General features: G+C 33.4%; 2 protein-coding genes across 2 annotated transcripts; both read right to left on the minus strand.

Moving 5' to 3' along the window:
* Window positions 1-2,585: 2,585 nt before the first annotated feature.
* LOC137828867 (probable membrane-associated kinase regulator 6) lies at window positions 2,586-3,730 on the minus strand. Its single transcript, XM_068635606.1, has 2 exons — window positions 2,886-3,730; window positions 2,586-2,772 (listed from the first exon to the last, which is right to left on the minus strand). The coding sequence occupies exons 1-2, from the start codon at window positions 3,541-3,543 to the stop codon at window positions 2,729-2,731; spliced, it is 702 nt and encodes a 233-aa protein (XP_068491707.1). The 5' UTR covers window positions 3,544-3,730; the 3' UTR covers window positions 2,586-2,728.
* A 3,638-nt stretch (window positions 3,731-7,368) lies between these two features.
* LOC137828128 (uncharacterized) lies at window positions 7,369-16,104 on the minus strand. The gene is made up of 4 exons (XM_068634577.1): window positions 15,687-16,104; window positions 15,312-15,464; window positions 9,234-9,299; window positions 7,369-8,060 (listed from the first exon to the last, which is right to left on the minus strand). Exons 1-4 carry the CDS (start codon window positions 15,807-15,809, stop codon window positions 7,392-7,394), a joined length of 1,011 nt encoding a protein of 336 aa, XP_068490678.1. The 5' UTR covers window positions 15,810-16,104; the 3' UTR covers window positions 7,369-7,391.
* Window positions 16,105-16,539: the final 435 nt, after the last annotated feature.

A 16,539-nucleotide genomic window follows, 5' to 3' on the forward strand; every position in this document is an offset into this window, starting at 1 on the left:
CCAAGGAGATGATGGAATTTTCATTCATCAGAGGAAATTTGCTGCTGAGTTTTTAAAGAAGTTTAAGATGGAGGATTCAAACTCAGTTAAGACTCCAATTGAAACTGGAATTAAGCTCACAAAGGTGATGGACGAACTATAGATGCAACATACTTTAAGCAAATTGTTGGGAGCCTTAGATATCTCACATGTACTAGACCCGACATATGTTATGTTGTGGAATTGGTCAGTCGATACATGGAGTCACCTCGACAAGTTCATTTACAAGTTGTAAAGAGAATTATGCACTACATCAAAGGTACTTTTGGTCTATTTTACTCTTCATCTAAGAAGATTGATATTTTCAGATACTCAGACAGTGATTGAGATGGAGATTCAGACGAGAGGAAGAGCACTAGTGGTAATTGTTTTATGATCGGAAAGACTGTTTGCTTGTGGTCATCAAAGAAACAGTCAATTGTTGCATTATTTACTTGTGAAGCTGAGTATGTAGAAGTAACAGCAAGTGCTTGTCAATCAGTTTGGCTCAGCAATATCATGACTCAAATTGGTTTTAATCTAGATGTTCCAATCAAGATTTATGTTCACAATGTCTCTGCAATTAATCTTGCAAAGAATTCGGTTTTTCATCAAAAAAGTAAACACATTGATATTCGATATCACTTCCTCTTAGATCAAGTTGGGAAGAACATGATCAAATTGGAATAACGTAAATCAGAATATCAGATTGCAGATATTCTTACTAAGCCATTGAAGATCGATGCTTTCATCAAGTTAAGAGATCTGTTGGGCATGAAAGTTGTTCCAAATCAGAATTAAGGGAGGATGTTGGTTATTAATTTATATTTTATTAGCCTTAAATGTTAGTTATTAATTCACATTTTATTACTCTTAAATTATTTACTGTTAGTATTGCATTAATGATTCGTTTACATGGTTGTTAGTATTCCTATTTTATAGCCTCCATAGAGTATCAGTTCAGTAGTTTTGCAATTTCGTGCAGTTACGTTCAATTAGTTTCTAAGACCTTTTGCCTTCTGTTATTTCCTTCAATTAGTTTCTACAATACATACAAATCTTAATGTACTCAACTATATATAATTTAATATACCAAAATCACTATACAAATAGTTTTACATTTTTATACTTCTTATGTAAATTAAAAAAGAAAGAAAAACAAATTGGCACTTTTGTAATTATATTTATGAAAATGAAAAAAAAAATTCAAATTTCCATTTTTGTAGAGATCATGATAACATACCTTCTTTTTAATGATTTATATTTTTTATGAAATAAGTAAACATTTTGTGATGATTGAGGTCCATATAATATCTAACGTATCACTACAAGAAAATCATAAAATAGAAACCAATTTTAGAGACAAAAAATAATTAGTTGTTATAGTGACTAAATTAGATATCATTTTAGAGACTAAAAATACTTTTGGTTTCTAAATCAGTTTCTATGATTGTTAAATGGTTTCTAAATTGGTATTTAATTAACAACCAAAGTTTTTGCTACCAAATTTAGAATCTAAATAATTGGTAGTTAAAACTTTGGTAGCTAATTACATATCAATTTAAAAATTATTTAACAATAATAAAAACTAATTTAGAACCAATTTTTCTTTTTTAGTTTCTAAAATGGTATCTAATTGAGTCACTATAGCAACTAATTATTTTTTATCTCTAAAATTGGTTTTTATTTCATGATGATTTTCTTGTAGTGTAGTAATCAAACTCTTCGCATATGAGAAGATTACATCTATGCACCTCAAAATTGCTTTTCACATTTTAGTGTATGAAAAATTGGAAACTTGGTGTCATATGCAAAATCAGCTTGATTTCAACTCAACAATTACTCAAAATTAGTCAAAACATTAAGTTTTTAAACAATTATATGTTTCAGTCATCATCTTTTGAAAATGAATAACTCCTGGAAAAAATAAAAACCTTTTGGACTAGTAGAGTTGAAAATTATTATGTAACTAAAAGAATCTCTTGTGTTATGAAGTTTAGTGAATGATATATAATTTGACATCATATATACAATGAAATGCTCTAATGCGGCCCGATAGCGGGTGGCCTGATAAGCCCAACAAATACTCGCTAGGATATACTCGAAATGGTTCTGATACCATATTACAAAGTGGACTTTAAGCCTAACTCAACCCCATAAAACCGACTCATAGGGTTGAGGTTTGCACCCACTTATATACAATGAAAGGCTCTAATCTCTAGACGATGTGGGATCTCCAACAGAAGCAGAATCATATTTCTAGTAAAATGGTTCCTCAGTTTAGTAACAAGATTAGAAAATAAAAATTTTGTTATCTTTAATATTTTGCACAAATTTGAGTGCAAAAAGCTTGACTAGTGACTAACCAACAACACATAAATTTCATGTGAAATTCCTTTATCATTTAAGCATAGGAGAACAGTGAGAGGGATGAGTGGCTGATGATAATTTGGCTTCATGCATATTCAGTTCACATGTGACTGTCATTCTTCTTCTTTTTTTTCCTATTTTTTTAAAATGGATTTGAATCCACTGGCGTGTAATATTAGTGAACCATCAGATGCCACTTACTGAAAATATGGTTAAATTAAAACTTCCACAAGAAATGAAAAAGCTTTTAGCTACAACAATAAAGTGTCATCTTTTTTGTTTTCCTCGTGTTTTACAGTAACAGTGACAGTGGATTAAGTTTAATCCATTTTCTTTATCTTCATCTTCTCCCTTCCATTTTGAAGCTCCCTTGGCTCATTCTCTCTGCCATAAACAAAGTATTAAAATGTTAGAACTTCAAAAATGTAGAGAAAGATATGATGGGAATAGCTATGTTCAATTGACATGTATCTATAATATGTTGGACTTGCACTTACCATTACCAATGGATCTTTTGCAGTGAAGAACTGCCTCGTATATTGAGCTTTCAGAATCACAAGAGTAGCGCCAATCATCAGCAGAAAGGGCTACACTAATTCGCGGGGATGTGTCTGAATAGTATCTCCTGTTCTTCACAGACAAACCTCTTTTAGCAGCAGTTTCAGTACTTGATTTGTGACCCCTCAGTCTTCTGCACAAAGGCCTCAAGAAATCCAGATACTTCTGAAATACTCTCCTTGATAATGTTCTGCACCTTTTCAAGGAAAGGCATCTAGAAGGGCATGTAGGAGCCTCACTCTTTGGTGCATGTGAAGATGAAACCGGGCTTGTGTTGGAGTCAGAGGACTCGTATTCTTCCATTTGCAGTGATTCAGCAAAAAGAGGCATGAGGTAGCCATTGGAAAAGAGTTCATCTGCATGGACAAGAGTAAGAGGGGACTGTGAAATTGGGAAGTCAAATTTGGAGTCCTGTGAGTTCTTAAAGAATCTTTTAGAGGGAGGCTTTTTTGGGTCCATCTCAATGAAAGAAGCTTCATCAGATGCATCAAGGGAAGTTCTAAGAGAGCTTTCAAGGCTTTCTAGCAATGATGGCCTCAGGTTTACTAACCAACTATATGAGAAGCTTTCAATAGAAAGAGGCTGGGAAGTTTCCATGGCTGTGGTATTGTGAAGGTATAGAAGGGATCTTGGAAAGAATTGACAATTTAAGGGAAGGGGATACAAGGTGGCCTATTGCTACCAAAAGCACTCACTCCTCTTGTGCAGCATATCTTTTGACTTATATGTATACAAACACACACACACCCTTAATATATCATCTCTGTCCAAGAATTAGTCATGTGGCTGTCTGGCAAGAGACAATGAGTTTTAATAATTGGAAATAAGAAAGGAAGAAAAAGAAACAGGAATATGAGCCCACCAATACACCCATAATGTCCTGTTTCATCAGTAGTTAGCCTCACCTTTTCTTTTTACTCATTATTTGCTTTAAAATTTTCATCAAAGAGGAGTTGGTTTGTTTCTTGACTCATACTGTAAATTGCAAATCACATTCTAAAAAATAAAATATTACTTTGACAAGTGCAAATTAAAAGACATTAGTGTAAAGTTATCAACACTCTTTATCAGTACTCTTTAAAAAATCCAGCAGGTTCTTGCACACTAACATTCAAATGTTGTTACACTAGGAATCTAGTAAAAAAAACATGCTTTAGAATATTGCTTTTACCCCTTCTTTTCAGTAAATTGAAACTCAAAAGTAATCAAGGAGGATTATTGGTTTAAATCCTCTGTTATGATGAATCAATATGTGCAATGTTGTTGATTGTACTAAGGTTTTCTACGTTTTGCTATTGTCTTGTTGTTGTGTGTAATAATATTATTTGGATGGACATGAGCACTTTAGAAAGGTGATTTCATCAGTGTGATACTACATTCCAACTGTGCACGCCTGCAACACCAGACTAAACTTAGAATCATAAAATATCTCATCATACAATATTTATTATGTGCATGCAACATAAATGACACAGATATGTTGTATATTTTATTGAAACATCATTGATTATTGTATACAGGAGATACTCTTGGACAACATTATTGTCTGATGAAGAGAAAAAGCATTGTACCATAGTGGTTTAGTGGATTAGCGTCATGCAATGGTTTTTAACTATGCACAAGATTTGAGTCTTATTCAAGAAATTTAGAATAGAGAATACTGTACTAAATATATCTATCAAGAATCGCAGTGGTAAGTTTTTACCTAGCAGGTTTTCTTCGATAATAACCGAAAGCTCTTTAAAAGGTGAGTGTCGGTAAACCTTTCTAAGTAAAAGCAAAATTTTGATTCTAAATTGGATCTTACTTTTCTTTGGGAAAGATCGTGATAAGAAAAAGAGAGGAGCAGGACAACTTGTAAGAAATAGTTTATATAATTTGAAAAATAATGCACACACACGTATCTACAATAAATTCATGGTAATATTATGAGAAAAAATAATAAATAAAATGAGTAATAGAAAAGAAAGAGAAAAAACACTGTAATGCTTTGCTTTCAAAGGTCTGTTAGTAGTTCTTACGAGCATTAAATGTATATTTATAATTAAAAAATATTATTTTGACAACTATAGTCAAAGACATCACTTTTTAACATTTTAAAAACAAAATGACATAAACTTACATTTTTAATAAAATATTATATCTTTTTCTAGTAATTTCAATCAATTCATTTTTGGATTATCAATATATTACGACTCTTTATAATTTAAAGGTGAAAAAACCAAAATCAAATTAAATCTAGATAACTAAGTATAGGTTACATACAAATTTCGTGATAATTAAATTTCAAGAACAAAATCATATTTTTTTTAATATCTAACTTACAATAAATGTTTGTTAGAAACTTTTAATAAAGGTTCATAACAAGTAAAAATAGTTTATTTAATTTAACTAACCACTTCATTGATTCATAACAAGTAAAAACTTTTTTATCAAGTTCTCCCGTCAAATTTCCTCTATCTGAAGCCTTCAACTTCTTTTTTTATTTAATAATTAAGTATTTAGGATGAACTTGTAGTATAAAATTATTCAAAAGGCTAGTAATAAAAAAAATAATGAAATTTGAACAATTTTATAGAATGTGGGTCTAGGGATTTGAAGAGAGAAAATTTGAGTTTTTTTTATTACGTGAATAATGAATATGATACTCTGATTAGTGAGATTTAAACAAAAAAAAAGTGTTTAAAATTATTCATATGATTCGATTCATGGAGATTTGTAGAAGAAAATGGAAATTTCAACTCGCGTGACAATTTGATTATAAAAATTTAAAGAACCAAATCCAAGCAAAGCATTCCTTCTATACAGTTAATAATTGTCAATGGACCAAAAGTAACCAAGCTTAAATTAAAATGTTCATAAAGATAACTTGAAATCAAATGTTCATGCAGTCTCTTCGTAAAGGAAGGCATATGCATATTACAAACTGATAAGTTACACGATAACATATGTAGAGAATCATTGTTGTCCTTCGATGAGTTCAACACGAATTTGAATTCTTAAAGAGCAAAACTCGTGAGGTTCTGGTGGGGTAAGGAAATTCAGGCTTTTTGATCCACTAGCAGTCTGAGTGGAGCTGCACACAGATCTTCTGAGGCTTAAATGCTTGAGTAAGTTACGTCGTTTTCATCAAAAAACGGGCAAACTGGTTCTGATAAGAAATTCTATGAAATGCTAAAATAGCAGACAAGGGTCCCATCAGCTGTCGGATAAAGTAAGCATGAGCAAAAGTTCTTGGGACAAAAGCTACTAAGCCAGGATAGTAAGTGACTTGAAACCAATTGGTCCCTCCCCTATGTCCCCATTTAAGACAATATGTATTTACTAGTAAATACAACACTCATTAATGCAGTCTAATTCTGAAAAGAATGTTGCACCATTCATGAGAGCAGGAAGGACCCAAAGAATTAAGTGGTTCTGATCAAAATTGACAGAATTTTTATCTACAAGGATATAGTTAGTTGCATTGCAGATAAATTTCACAAGGGAGCATCATGACAACCAGCTCAGCAGCAGGTAAAATGTGGCTATAGGCATTAGGCAAACCACATGCACTCATTCTGTAACTATTTGTCATTAAGTGCCGTTCTGGGGCCAGCTTGTAAGGATGTTAAGACTGAGAGAGGCAACCAATACATTATTGGATTCTGTATAGCTTAATAAAGCAAACTCTGCATATTGGATTATGTATAACTTGAATAAAGCATACTCTGCTGCTGCATTTCATTTTCAGTCATCCTTCACTGTTCATCTTCCAGAGACTTCTGAAATATTTTATCTTGGAATTCCATCTACAGTTGGCATTGAAAGTTGAAATTCTGAAGTTCTTGCTTTTGGTTAAAGCCTGCAACCATCTTAATGTGAGGCTCTGCAAATGGGGTCATGACAAACATTTATCAGCACTGACAATAAGAGAGGGGTGTTCGCAACACACTCTAGCTTCAAATCGAGGACTTTGGAGCTTGAAAATGATACAATCAAGTCTCTGAGAAACTTTTTCGCAACATACTTTCTAACACACTCCTTATTCTTAGTTGAATTTTTTTGAAAATTACAAAATCAAGTAGAAACTCATTGAAAATAGGAAGTGGGATTTAAAAAGTTTTTATGTTTTCTAACAGATTCCAATCAATAGTAAAGAACGCGTTGAAGAAAGTGTATTAGATAGTGTTTTGCTGACAGTTCTCCCGACAATAATCGTACTACCGATGTCAAGTGTTTAAATATTGACAAAAGTAGTACAATACAACCCCACCCACCCTACTCCTCCTCCTTCTGCTTTTAACTTTTAACCCTCCAAGTTTAAAACATTGAGAAGTAATAAATTATGTAAAATCTTGGTCAAGGCATAATAAGTGCATCTTAATGTGTCGGACAGGGATTGGAAAATAGACAGACTCGGAAGCAAGAAAGCCAAAAAAGTAAGATGGTCAAAAACTTTATATTTATTTCATGAGATCAAGAAATACAAAAGCATTCCACAAACTATGCAACAACATTGATGGCAAGAGGTTCCTGGACCGTACAAAGACAGTACCCATCACCATGCCAAGAAATACAAGTGGTAGTATCCTCTGAATGTTAAAATGTGCCAAGGCAAAAGATACTGAACTAACTAATATTGCACTCCATACAGGCATGTATTTGGTTAAAGATGGGAGAAGGAAACCACGGAAGACAATCTCCTCCCATATTGGAGCACAAACTGAGACTACCACTGCATAGAGCGCCATTGCCACAGGGTCTCGGGCAACAATGGATTGTTCTACACTTGAGATGGTAACTGGAGTATATTGAAGAACAGGCAACAAATTTAGGTTCATTTGTGATAGCTGATTGATAAAGGGGAACATAAGGCAGCCTAAACCAACATCAAACTGCCACTTCCCCTTGAGTTCAAATTTGAACCAATCAGATGAAAGAGGTTGAAACTTTGCAAGACAATGCCAAAGAATTGCTATCCCAACCACACCTTCGGCAACATCGGTCAAGAGGCTGTACAATGCTTGCCCTCTGTATGTAAGAGAATCCTTTCTGAACCCTGCTGTGTATGCTAAAAATGGAACTATCCAAGATCCTACAAACCAAAATGAGGCAATCCAGAGGAGCATAACCTGCAGAATCCAACTTAGTTTGCTCTTCTAGAAGTAATGATACTAAGAGCAAATCAAATCGACTATATAATTTCTGAATAAGTAAATATTTGGCAATTCTATCCATTTACTAGTTCTTAATTGAAAAGAGACATAACTGTTAAAGATATGATTTGATAACATTAAATAGGAAAATATGATATGATTTTATTACATCAATAAGCAAATATTTCTCTTTATGAATTATTAATTTTATTTCTTATTATTATATTTCTTCTTCATTATAAGTAAGAATACTCATATCATGAGTGTACACTACATTCAGAATTCATCATATGCCTTCTCGGTTTCTCTTTTCAACAATAACAAAATACCCTTTCTATCAAATCAATAAAAAAATTATAATACTTTATTCTAAAAGTTTATTTTTGAAATGAGATAAAACTTTGAGAAGTGAAATAAAAGTTTATTTCTGACCTAAAATCTAAGAGCCAGTTTGATACAGAGAATGGTATTTGCATACTATGAAAGGAGAATAAAGAAAGAGATTGAAGTGATCATTGTATTGCTGGTTAGCATCGTGATTTCATAACATATTGTATATTTGGAACAGGGAATAGAATCAGAATTGTATTGGAATGACAATAAAAACTCCTGTAAAATCAAATGTTATGATTGCAAAATATGAATATTTTACATTTTTGAACTTGAACAGAAAAATTTCAATAAAAAAGTAATTACTTTAGTTTTCCAAATTCAGATGGTCAGGTAGCAAAGGGTGCAAAGTTTTTATAGTAATTTTTAAATATAAGAGCAGTTTATTAATTTTGCAGCCATTTTAATACAGAAAGTGGAAAATATCAATTTTAACCACATTATTATTTGCCAATCAACTAATACCTTTTATCGTTTATGCATGAATGAAATTGGGGTAAAGTTGTCAAGCAATAACTTTATTGCCCTTTTGACAGCCAAGAATCCCCATTCACTACAAAAGAATAGGAAGAGGCCTTCTTGGCAATGCAGAAGTAGGCCTGAATGGAATGGTCATTTCATGCCTTTTCATATACTAAACATACAAATAGAGCTTCTTAAAGTAAGAAGACATGAAATCCTTATCTAAAGTACAAAACATACTCAAAGAATTGATAGCATTGACAATGGTATCAAAACGTTAGGAAGCATATACTTTACCTGAACAATAGTTTTTGCTGTCCAAGGAACTGTCCAGGGTTCCACATTATGAATAACAGTTATGACCTGAAATGTTAAAAACACAGTACTATTAGAATCTCTAAGACTCCCCAAATATGTTTGAATTGACTATGACAGATTTATATGAACACAATATTATTGATTAACACAAAATGAACTAATAGAGCTACTACAATCAAGAAACCTTAAAGAACACCCAGAGCCTGAGCATCTACAGGAAGATAACCTCCCTAGCCCCACTGCAACATAGTAATACTCACTTCCTCCCCGCCACCATGCACCCCTGCTCCCTATGAACCTATTATTCACCAACGAATCCTTCTCTCCTCACACTTCAACATTACTAACTCCCATCCCACTCAACTCTTTTCCTTCTTCTATAAGTGTTTAACAATTTGTTTGAGGACAGATGGCGAAGATTTAAAAGTAAATTGATGTTTAGACAGTTTGATAATGTTATAATTTCTTTTGAGAATGATGTCATCACATCCATTTTAACCAAAAACATATCAAGACATAATCTATATTACTCTAATTTATTTGGTCCTAATCCGTACTACCAAATCAATTGTTGTTAGAGATAGTTCTCATTTTACTTTTTTACCTTTCTGTCTGTGTATTGTAACGATAATATAACTAACTGGTTTAGTTAGTTATAACAAACTTTGTTAAAGGTCTATCTACTCTTATATATAGGACTTATGGAACAAAGAATAGACAAGTTTACAATCCATGTACTCGTTCACTTTAGAATCAATAAATGATTTTTTCCACTTTTGTGTGATATCAATCAAGAGAAAATTGATCCATGGCTTCTGAAAATCAAACACCTATTGATCCTCCACCTCCTCCTCCGCCACTAACAGATCAACTTCATGCCATAGCATCTAATACACGAATCATGTATATGGTGGCTCTACTTCCTTTGTTTCAACACAAGCTCAGTGACCTTTTCACATCAAATCACAAAGAAACTTGATGATACAAAATTTTCCTATGGCACCAAGTAGAACTAGTTATCCAAGCACACCGATGACATCATTTCATTATTGTTATGAAAATTCCATTGTGTTTTTTGAATGAGTAAGATCGTGATCTTAATCACTAAACCTTGACTATCTTGTTTGGTAACAAGAAGATCAATCACTCTTAGCATGAGTTTGATCTTTGCTCTCCAACACTATTCTTTCTCATGTTCTTGGTTTATACTAACTAATATGAAAATTGGTAGAAGATTTATGCATATTTTTATCATCAAACTCGTACAAAGGCACGCCAATGTGCGCCCATTGGAGATCATGTCTCTTCCAAAGAACATCTTGATTTCATTCTTGAGGGATTACCTTGAGTATGATTTTGTCATCACCTTGACAGAAAGTTGCACCAAAGATATTATAATCAAAAAAAGTGGGAGACTTGCTTCTTGTGCACAATCTACACCAACAGAAGTATTGAAAGAAAAAAAAAACATTGATTTAGCCTTTTACCTATTTGTCAACATAGCTCAAACTTCACCACCATCATAATCATCTTCCAATGATCGATAATATTTTATTTTTTGTGACCAAAAGGGACGAAATGGTTGCTACAATCATGGTTGAAGTCATGATGGTCAAGCCTCCATTCAGTGCCAAGTATATTTCAAATTTGGTCAGGCAATGATTTCATGCTACAATTGATTCAATCCACAATTTCAACCACCTCAAGACTCTTACACTTCTAGCATGCGCTAACCTCAAGGAAATTCATATTTCTCTTCTCATCAAACACAACCACCTCCTCAGTCTTTGCAACATTAGTATCAACCTTCACAGTTTGCTACTTCCCAACATGTTACTTCTCCCAAAGCGCCTCAAGCAATGTTAGCCAATATGGATCAAGCCATTCCTTAGACATGGTTCCCTGAGTTTAGTGTTTCACATCATGTAAATAATATGGCCCAAAATATTCAACAAACATCTCCTTTTGAAGTATTGATTAGATCTTCATGGAATGGACAAGTTTTACCCATTTGCTCATTCAATTCTACTTCCCTTACTTTTTTACATAATCCCATAATGCATTTTACCCTTACCAAACTTTGACACGTTCCTTCCATTACAAAAAATCTTCTCAATGTTAGTAAATTTGCTCAAGGTAACAAAGCTTACTTTGAGTTTCATCTTGATCATTTCTATGTCAAATGTCAAGCATCCAATGAAAGTCTTCTTCAAGGAAAAGTTGGACTTGATCGCTTGTACTAGTTTCCCAGCTTGCATCTTGCCTCTTATACACAAGAAGAACCTTCTATTTCCCTACTTCTAGTTTAAACACTCACTATTTCTAATAATAATTTCGATTGCAATGGTCATACCTAGCATTTACAGTTAGGAAACACCAATTTTTCAGATCTAATAAGCTCCACCTTATCACCTAATAGCTATTGTACCTGTATGGATATTGGGGACTGAGTAATGTTGATCCATGTCGATACAAGGTGTCTACTTCACTCTTGATTGTCCTATTCTTCAAGTCTCCTTCCTCTTCGCGTGCCTCGGTCGGCCGGTGGGGGTACCTGCGATTGCGCTCCAACGCTCAAGTCAGCGATAGTGCCCAAGTGAGAATTCTCTGATCGTATAAAAACGTACCTTTTTTCCCTTTTAGAAGTCTCTTTAGTAGGCTGACTTGGGCCTTGGCCATGTGGACCAAGCAGTTGATGGTCAGAGACGTGTTTAGCGGTTTCTGGGTCGTGCTTGATGGTGTCCTGAAAACTAGGGGAATGATTTAGAGAACATGCTTCGACTTAGTCAATGGTCGTTGTAACTGCTTTTCACTTCACGCGAGACAATCGTAGTGGATTTAATCGGATTTAATTAGATTTATTCGACGTAAACCATTCGGTCGTTCGGCGCCGACCTAATTAGATTTATTCGACGTAAACCATTCGGTCGTTCGACGCCGACCGGTACAGCTACCTACACACATTCATATTTCATCAACTCCATCTTTATCACTTTCTTCAGCCACCACTATCTTTTCATCTAATTTAGAACCTAGTCAATACCCAAGACCTTCAAACATTCATCATATGCAAACTAGATCCAAAACTGGTATTTTACAAACTCATTTCATCCTACCCTTCTTCTTGCCCAGTTACAACCAGACAATCTCTTCGTGATCCACAATGGTTTTATGCTTTGAAGGATGAAACTTTTAACCCTGGTCTCTTGTTTAACTATTGCCTCACAGAATAGCTATAGGATGTAAATGGATGTTTTGGATTAAGGAAAATCCTAGTGGTACTATTTAAAGGTATAAGGCAAGGATTGTCGCAAAAAGGCTTTAGTCAATGGTCGGGTTTTGATTATACAGAAACTCTCTCCAGTTGTTAAACCACTTTTTATATGAATTGTTCTAACTCTTGCTCTTACATGCAAATGGTATATCTTCCAATTAAATGTTCACAATGCTTTTCTCAACGGTTTCCTATATGGAGAAGTTTCTATGGCTCAACCACTTCGATTTGAAGCCATTGATACATCCCTTGTTTGTAGACTTCATAAGGCCATTTATGGTCTTAAATAAGTTCCTTGTGCCTGGTTAGATAGATTCAAAACTACCTTACTAAAGTTTGGCTTTAAAGATAGCAAGTGTGATCCATCTTTATTCATTCATAGTCATGCATCTTGTGTTGTCTACTTACTAGTATATGTTGATGACATCATTAAAGCAAGTAGTTCATCCTCTTTTCTTCAACATATTATTAAGTAGTTGGATTCAATCTTTTCTCTTAAGCAACTTGGTAATCTTTTACTTTCATGGCATAGAAGTGTGACCTCAATCTGATGGATCCTTGCTTATGACCCAGTCTAAATATTGAAGATTTACTTTCCAAAACCAAAATGTTGGACACTTGATAATCGTGTTTTTAACAATGATCATTGAACATATATTCTAGGCTTTTGGACTTTTATCATTTAAATAGATTTTATTTTAGAGATTTTATCTTCTTTTTTTATCAGTGTCAGTGAATTAGAACAATTTTGATGGTTTGTTGAAAGTGTCTGTGAAATAAAACAAGTAAAATTATGTCAAGAAATAAGATTTGATAGGGCGATATCATAGAAGTTGCAAACATTAGAAAGCCCATCTTTTAAAAGCTAACTCTTTCAAAAAGATCAACTATCTTCATATATATCTCTTTGAGATTCCTCTACCTTATATTTTTGTTCTTTGTTCACTATCATATGACTATGTATAAAGAGTCTTTCTTTTCCCCTTCTAATGTTCTAACAACATGAAGTGTAAGTTGAAAAATGAAGAACGAACAAGAGTTTGCTTCATGTTATCTAGCATATTTATTATTATCTTCACAGCTAAAAACTTACCTTGTCATGGTTCTAGTTCTAAAACTAAGGAGCAATTACATCATGAGAAACACAATTTTTCCTTTGGTTAGTCAAGTGCCAATATGACAAGGGGAGAGAACACGAATCAGCTCATGTTCTTCAGATTGTCCTAAGGAATTAAATCAGAATGGCATGTCAAATTTGTCAAGATCGAAGGATAATTCATTAGGTGATTGGGTAAACATGTTCAATCAGTAGGTTAAGCAAATAATAGCAGCTTCTGCATCTTTTACCACTTTTGACATGGATTTTAGTTCTGACATGAGTACAAAACACCATTCCAAACACGCAGTTACTGTTTGAACTTTTAACTTAAGAGTGATTGGATTACGGATTTCATTTGGTCAATTGAAGTAGCATACTCAACCTTTTTTTGTGGGAGAAAATAGCATATAGATCTTTATCCAAGATTTTCACCCGACACATCTCACATGAAGTTATGAATTCAGATTGATCAATAATAAGATTGTGTTTTATAATATACTTTATCCTACCCACTTGGTCACTGCTTATAATAACGCTGCCATGAAATTTTGTTTCATGAAGTACATGACAGAAAGGGGAAAAAGGAGTAAACCCCATTCTAGTCCCTCCACAACTTTGCAAAAAAGTAGTCCATTTTATTCTTGTTCACCAGTTTAATTTTTACAATTGTTTTTGACAAAAAAGGATTAAGTGGATGCCATTTCGTAAAATCTGGGTCAAAGTTGAGAATTTTGTTAAGTTAAAAGTGAGTAATATTTACAGTCACAGTGAGTAGAGTGGGAATTCACCTGAACAAACAATCTAACCATTTTTCTTTGTGGACTTAAAAACTGAGGGTAAGATAATCTTAATGTAAAGTTAAATAAAAGGTAAATAGAGAACAGGTTGAAGGGTTAAATAAGCAAAAAAATGTTCACCAAAAAGACAAGACAACTATATAAGAATAGTATGACTGTATGATAGAGAAATGGTTATAAAATATGATCTGCAGCCACAAAAGTGTAGTTTTTGGAGGTCTCCGAAATTACAATTGAAACCACATCAACCTCAATACCCTGAAATTTTTGTAATTATGGGATATTGAACTTTTTAAGAAAATACAGAGACCAGCTCCGTATAATGAAGATGGACCTCTAGAATACTAGGGGGGAAAAGATAGTGCAGGTCATTCATATCGGAGAACTGAACCTTCCTCAAATCCCCACAGAAGTTCCTACCTCTCTCATTCCCCCCTCTTCCCTTACACAGCCTTTAACTTTATGAGTTAGCTTCCGTCACCTTTTGCCACGTAGGCAAGTTTTTTTATAGCCTAAACAAGTCACCTTCTCTTCTCTTCTCACTCACTTTTAACATGGTCTAACACAGGATTTCCTCACAAAATCACAAACCAACCAGAACTACAATTTAAAACCATGATCTAAAACAAAATAGTAATTAAGAGGGTTTATCTTTCTTTAATCAATGACAACCTTCATAATATATTAGACATGTTTCATCCATTGAATGTAAGTTAAAGCCATGGGATTGTGCATTTTAAAACAAGAAGAACACAATCAAGACATGCGCAACCCATAGAGTATTTAAGAAATCAGCATTAACCAAGAATAGAAACTTAAAATCTCTAAAGCAAAAGACGGACACCAAAGAGACAGCAATGAATAATTCGTTGTTTACAAGTAAATACCTCGTGAATAGCAGCAAACCAATCTTTTTTGAGGTCATCGGACTGGTCACCTTCAAGCTTCACCAAATCTTCGGCCAATTTATCGTCTTTGAGCTCAGAACCATTAATTTCTGATGAAGAGTTTTCATGTCTATAACACAAAAATCTCCATTTCTATAATGAACAAATGATTCAGGCCAGAGCAATAATAATGAACAGAAAACTAAACAAGCTTCATACACCAACTGCCCATTTCACGCACCAATCCAATCATTTAACTAAATCCCTTAACAATAATTAATTGATTAAAAAAATCAATACCCAATTGACCCATTAGATTAAATATCAATAAAAATAATATTTTTTTTAAAAACTTCGTTCAAAAACAAAACTCACTTTTGTGGGAAAGGTGATAGATGATTGGAATGGAATAGGAGCGGAAGGTAGATAGAAAGGCGAAACCCTAGAGTTGTGGTGAAGGGAGAGAGAGAAGGGAAGGGAAGAAATGGTGGTGAACATTGATGGCAGTTCAACACCAGAGATTGATGAACAGGGTTGATTGTTTCACTGGGCATCATATACACAAAAATATGGCCATTGGATTGGAGCTTCCACTCCTACCAATGAAACCAAAACACACTGTTCTTCTAATAATATCAGGTGTCAATTGCCTACACCATGAATTAAACTTTGGCCTTTTTCAAATTTTCACACCCTTCACTTTAGTAAATTGTAAATAAACTACAATTAAAATTGATAATTATCACATAATCAGGGATGAGAGCATGAGTTGCACATGGTAGCATTTTGCTTCAGTTCTGTAAATAATGAAAAACAATACTTCATCACCCACCCAATAAAAATACACCCACTTAACAATTATTTTATTAATATAATAATATTTCAAGATTTTGATTTAAAAAATAAAATAAATCTAATTAAAATATTAATATTTTTTAGTTATATAGTAGGTGTCACTCCTCTTAAATAATATCCACATTTTTATTAGGACGTGGCTGCCTTTGAAGGTAGGTTGATGTTGCATATTTTGTCATTTGCCATTTTTGTTACTTTCTTCCTTTGGTGTCAATCCATGTACTTTGTCATTAGCATTTTCTTTTTTACCTTTCTTCTTTGTTGCAACTTTTCTTTTTTGCTTTTTATTAAAATCTATATATTTTTTGTTACCTTTCTTCTTTGTGCAACTTTTCTTTTTTGTATTTTATTAAATTCTATATATAGTGGGAGG

The sequence above is a fragment of the Phaseolus vulgaris genome, chromosome 7 (assembly GCF_000499845.2).
Source record: "Phaseolus vulgaris cultivar G19833 chromosome 7, P. vulgaris v2.0, whole genome shotgun sequence".
In the NCBI taxonomy this organism is placed as follows: domain Eukaryota; kingdom Viridiplantae; phylum Streptophyta; class Magnoliopsida; order Fabales; family Fabaceae; genus Phaseolus; species Phaseolus vulgaris.

Excerpts from the sequence above, each read along its gene's own strand:
- LOC137828128 (XM_068634577.1), bottom strand. The coding sequence starts at position 15,809 with ATGTTCACCACCATTTCTTCCCTTCCCTTCTCTCTCTCCCTTCACCAC. Across the intron at positions 15,465-15,686 it reads CTATCACCTTTCCCACAAAA|AAATGGAGATTTTTGTGTTA; the intron begins GTGAGTTTTGTT and ends TGTTCATTATAG. Across the intron at positions 9,300-15,311 it reads GGTTTGCTGCTATTCACGAG|GTCATAACTGTTATTCATAA; the intron begins GTATTTACTTGT and ends TTAACATTTCAG.
- LOC137828867 (XM_068635606.1), bottom strand. The coding sequence starts at position 3,543 with ATGGAAACTTCCCAGCCTCTTTCTATTGAAAGCTTCTCATATAGTTGG. Across the intron at positions 2,773-2,885 it reads CAAAAGATCCATTGGTAATG|AGAGAATGAGCCAAGGGAGC; the intron begins GTAAGTGCAAGT and ends TGTTTATGGCAG.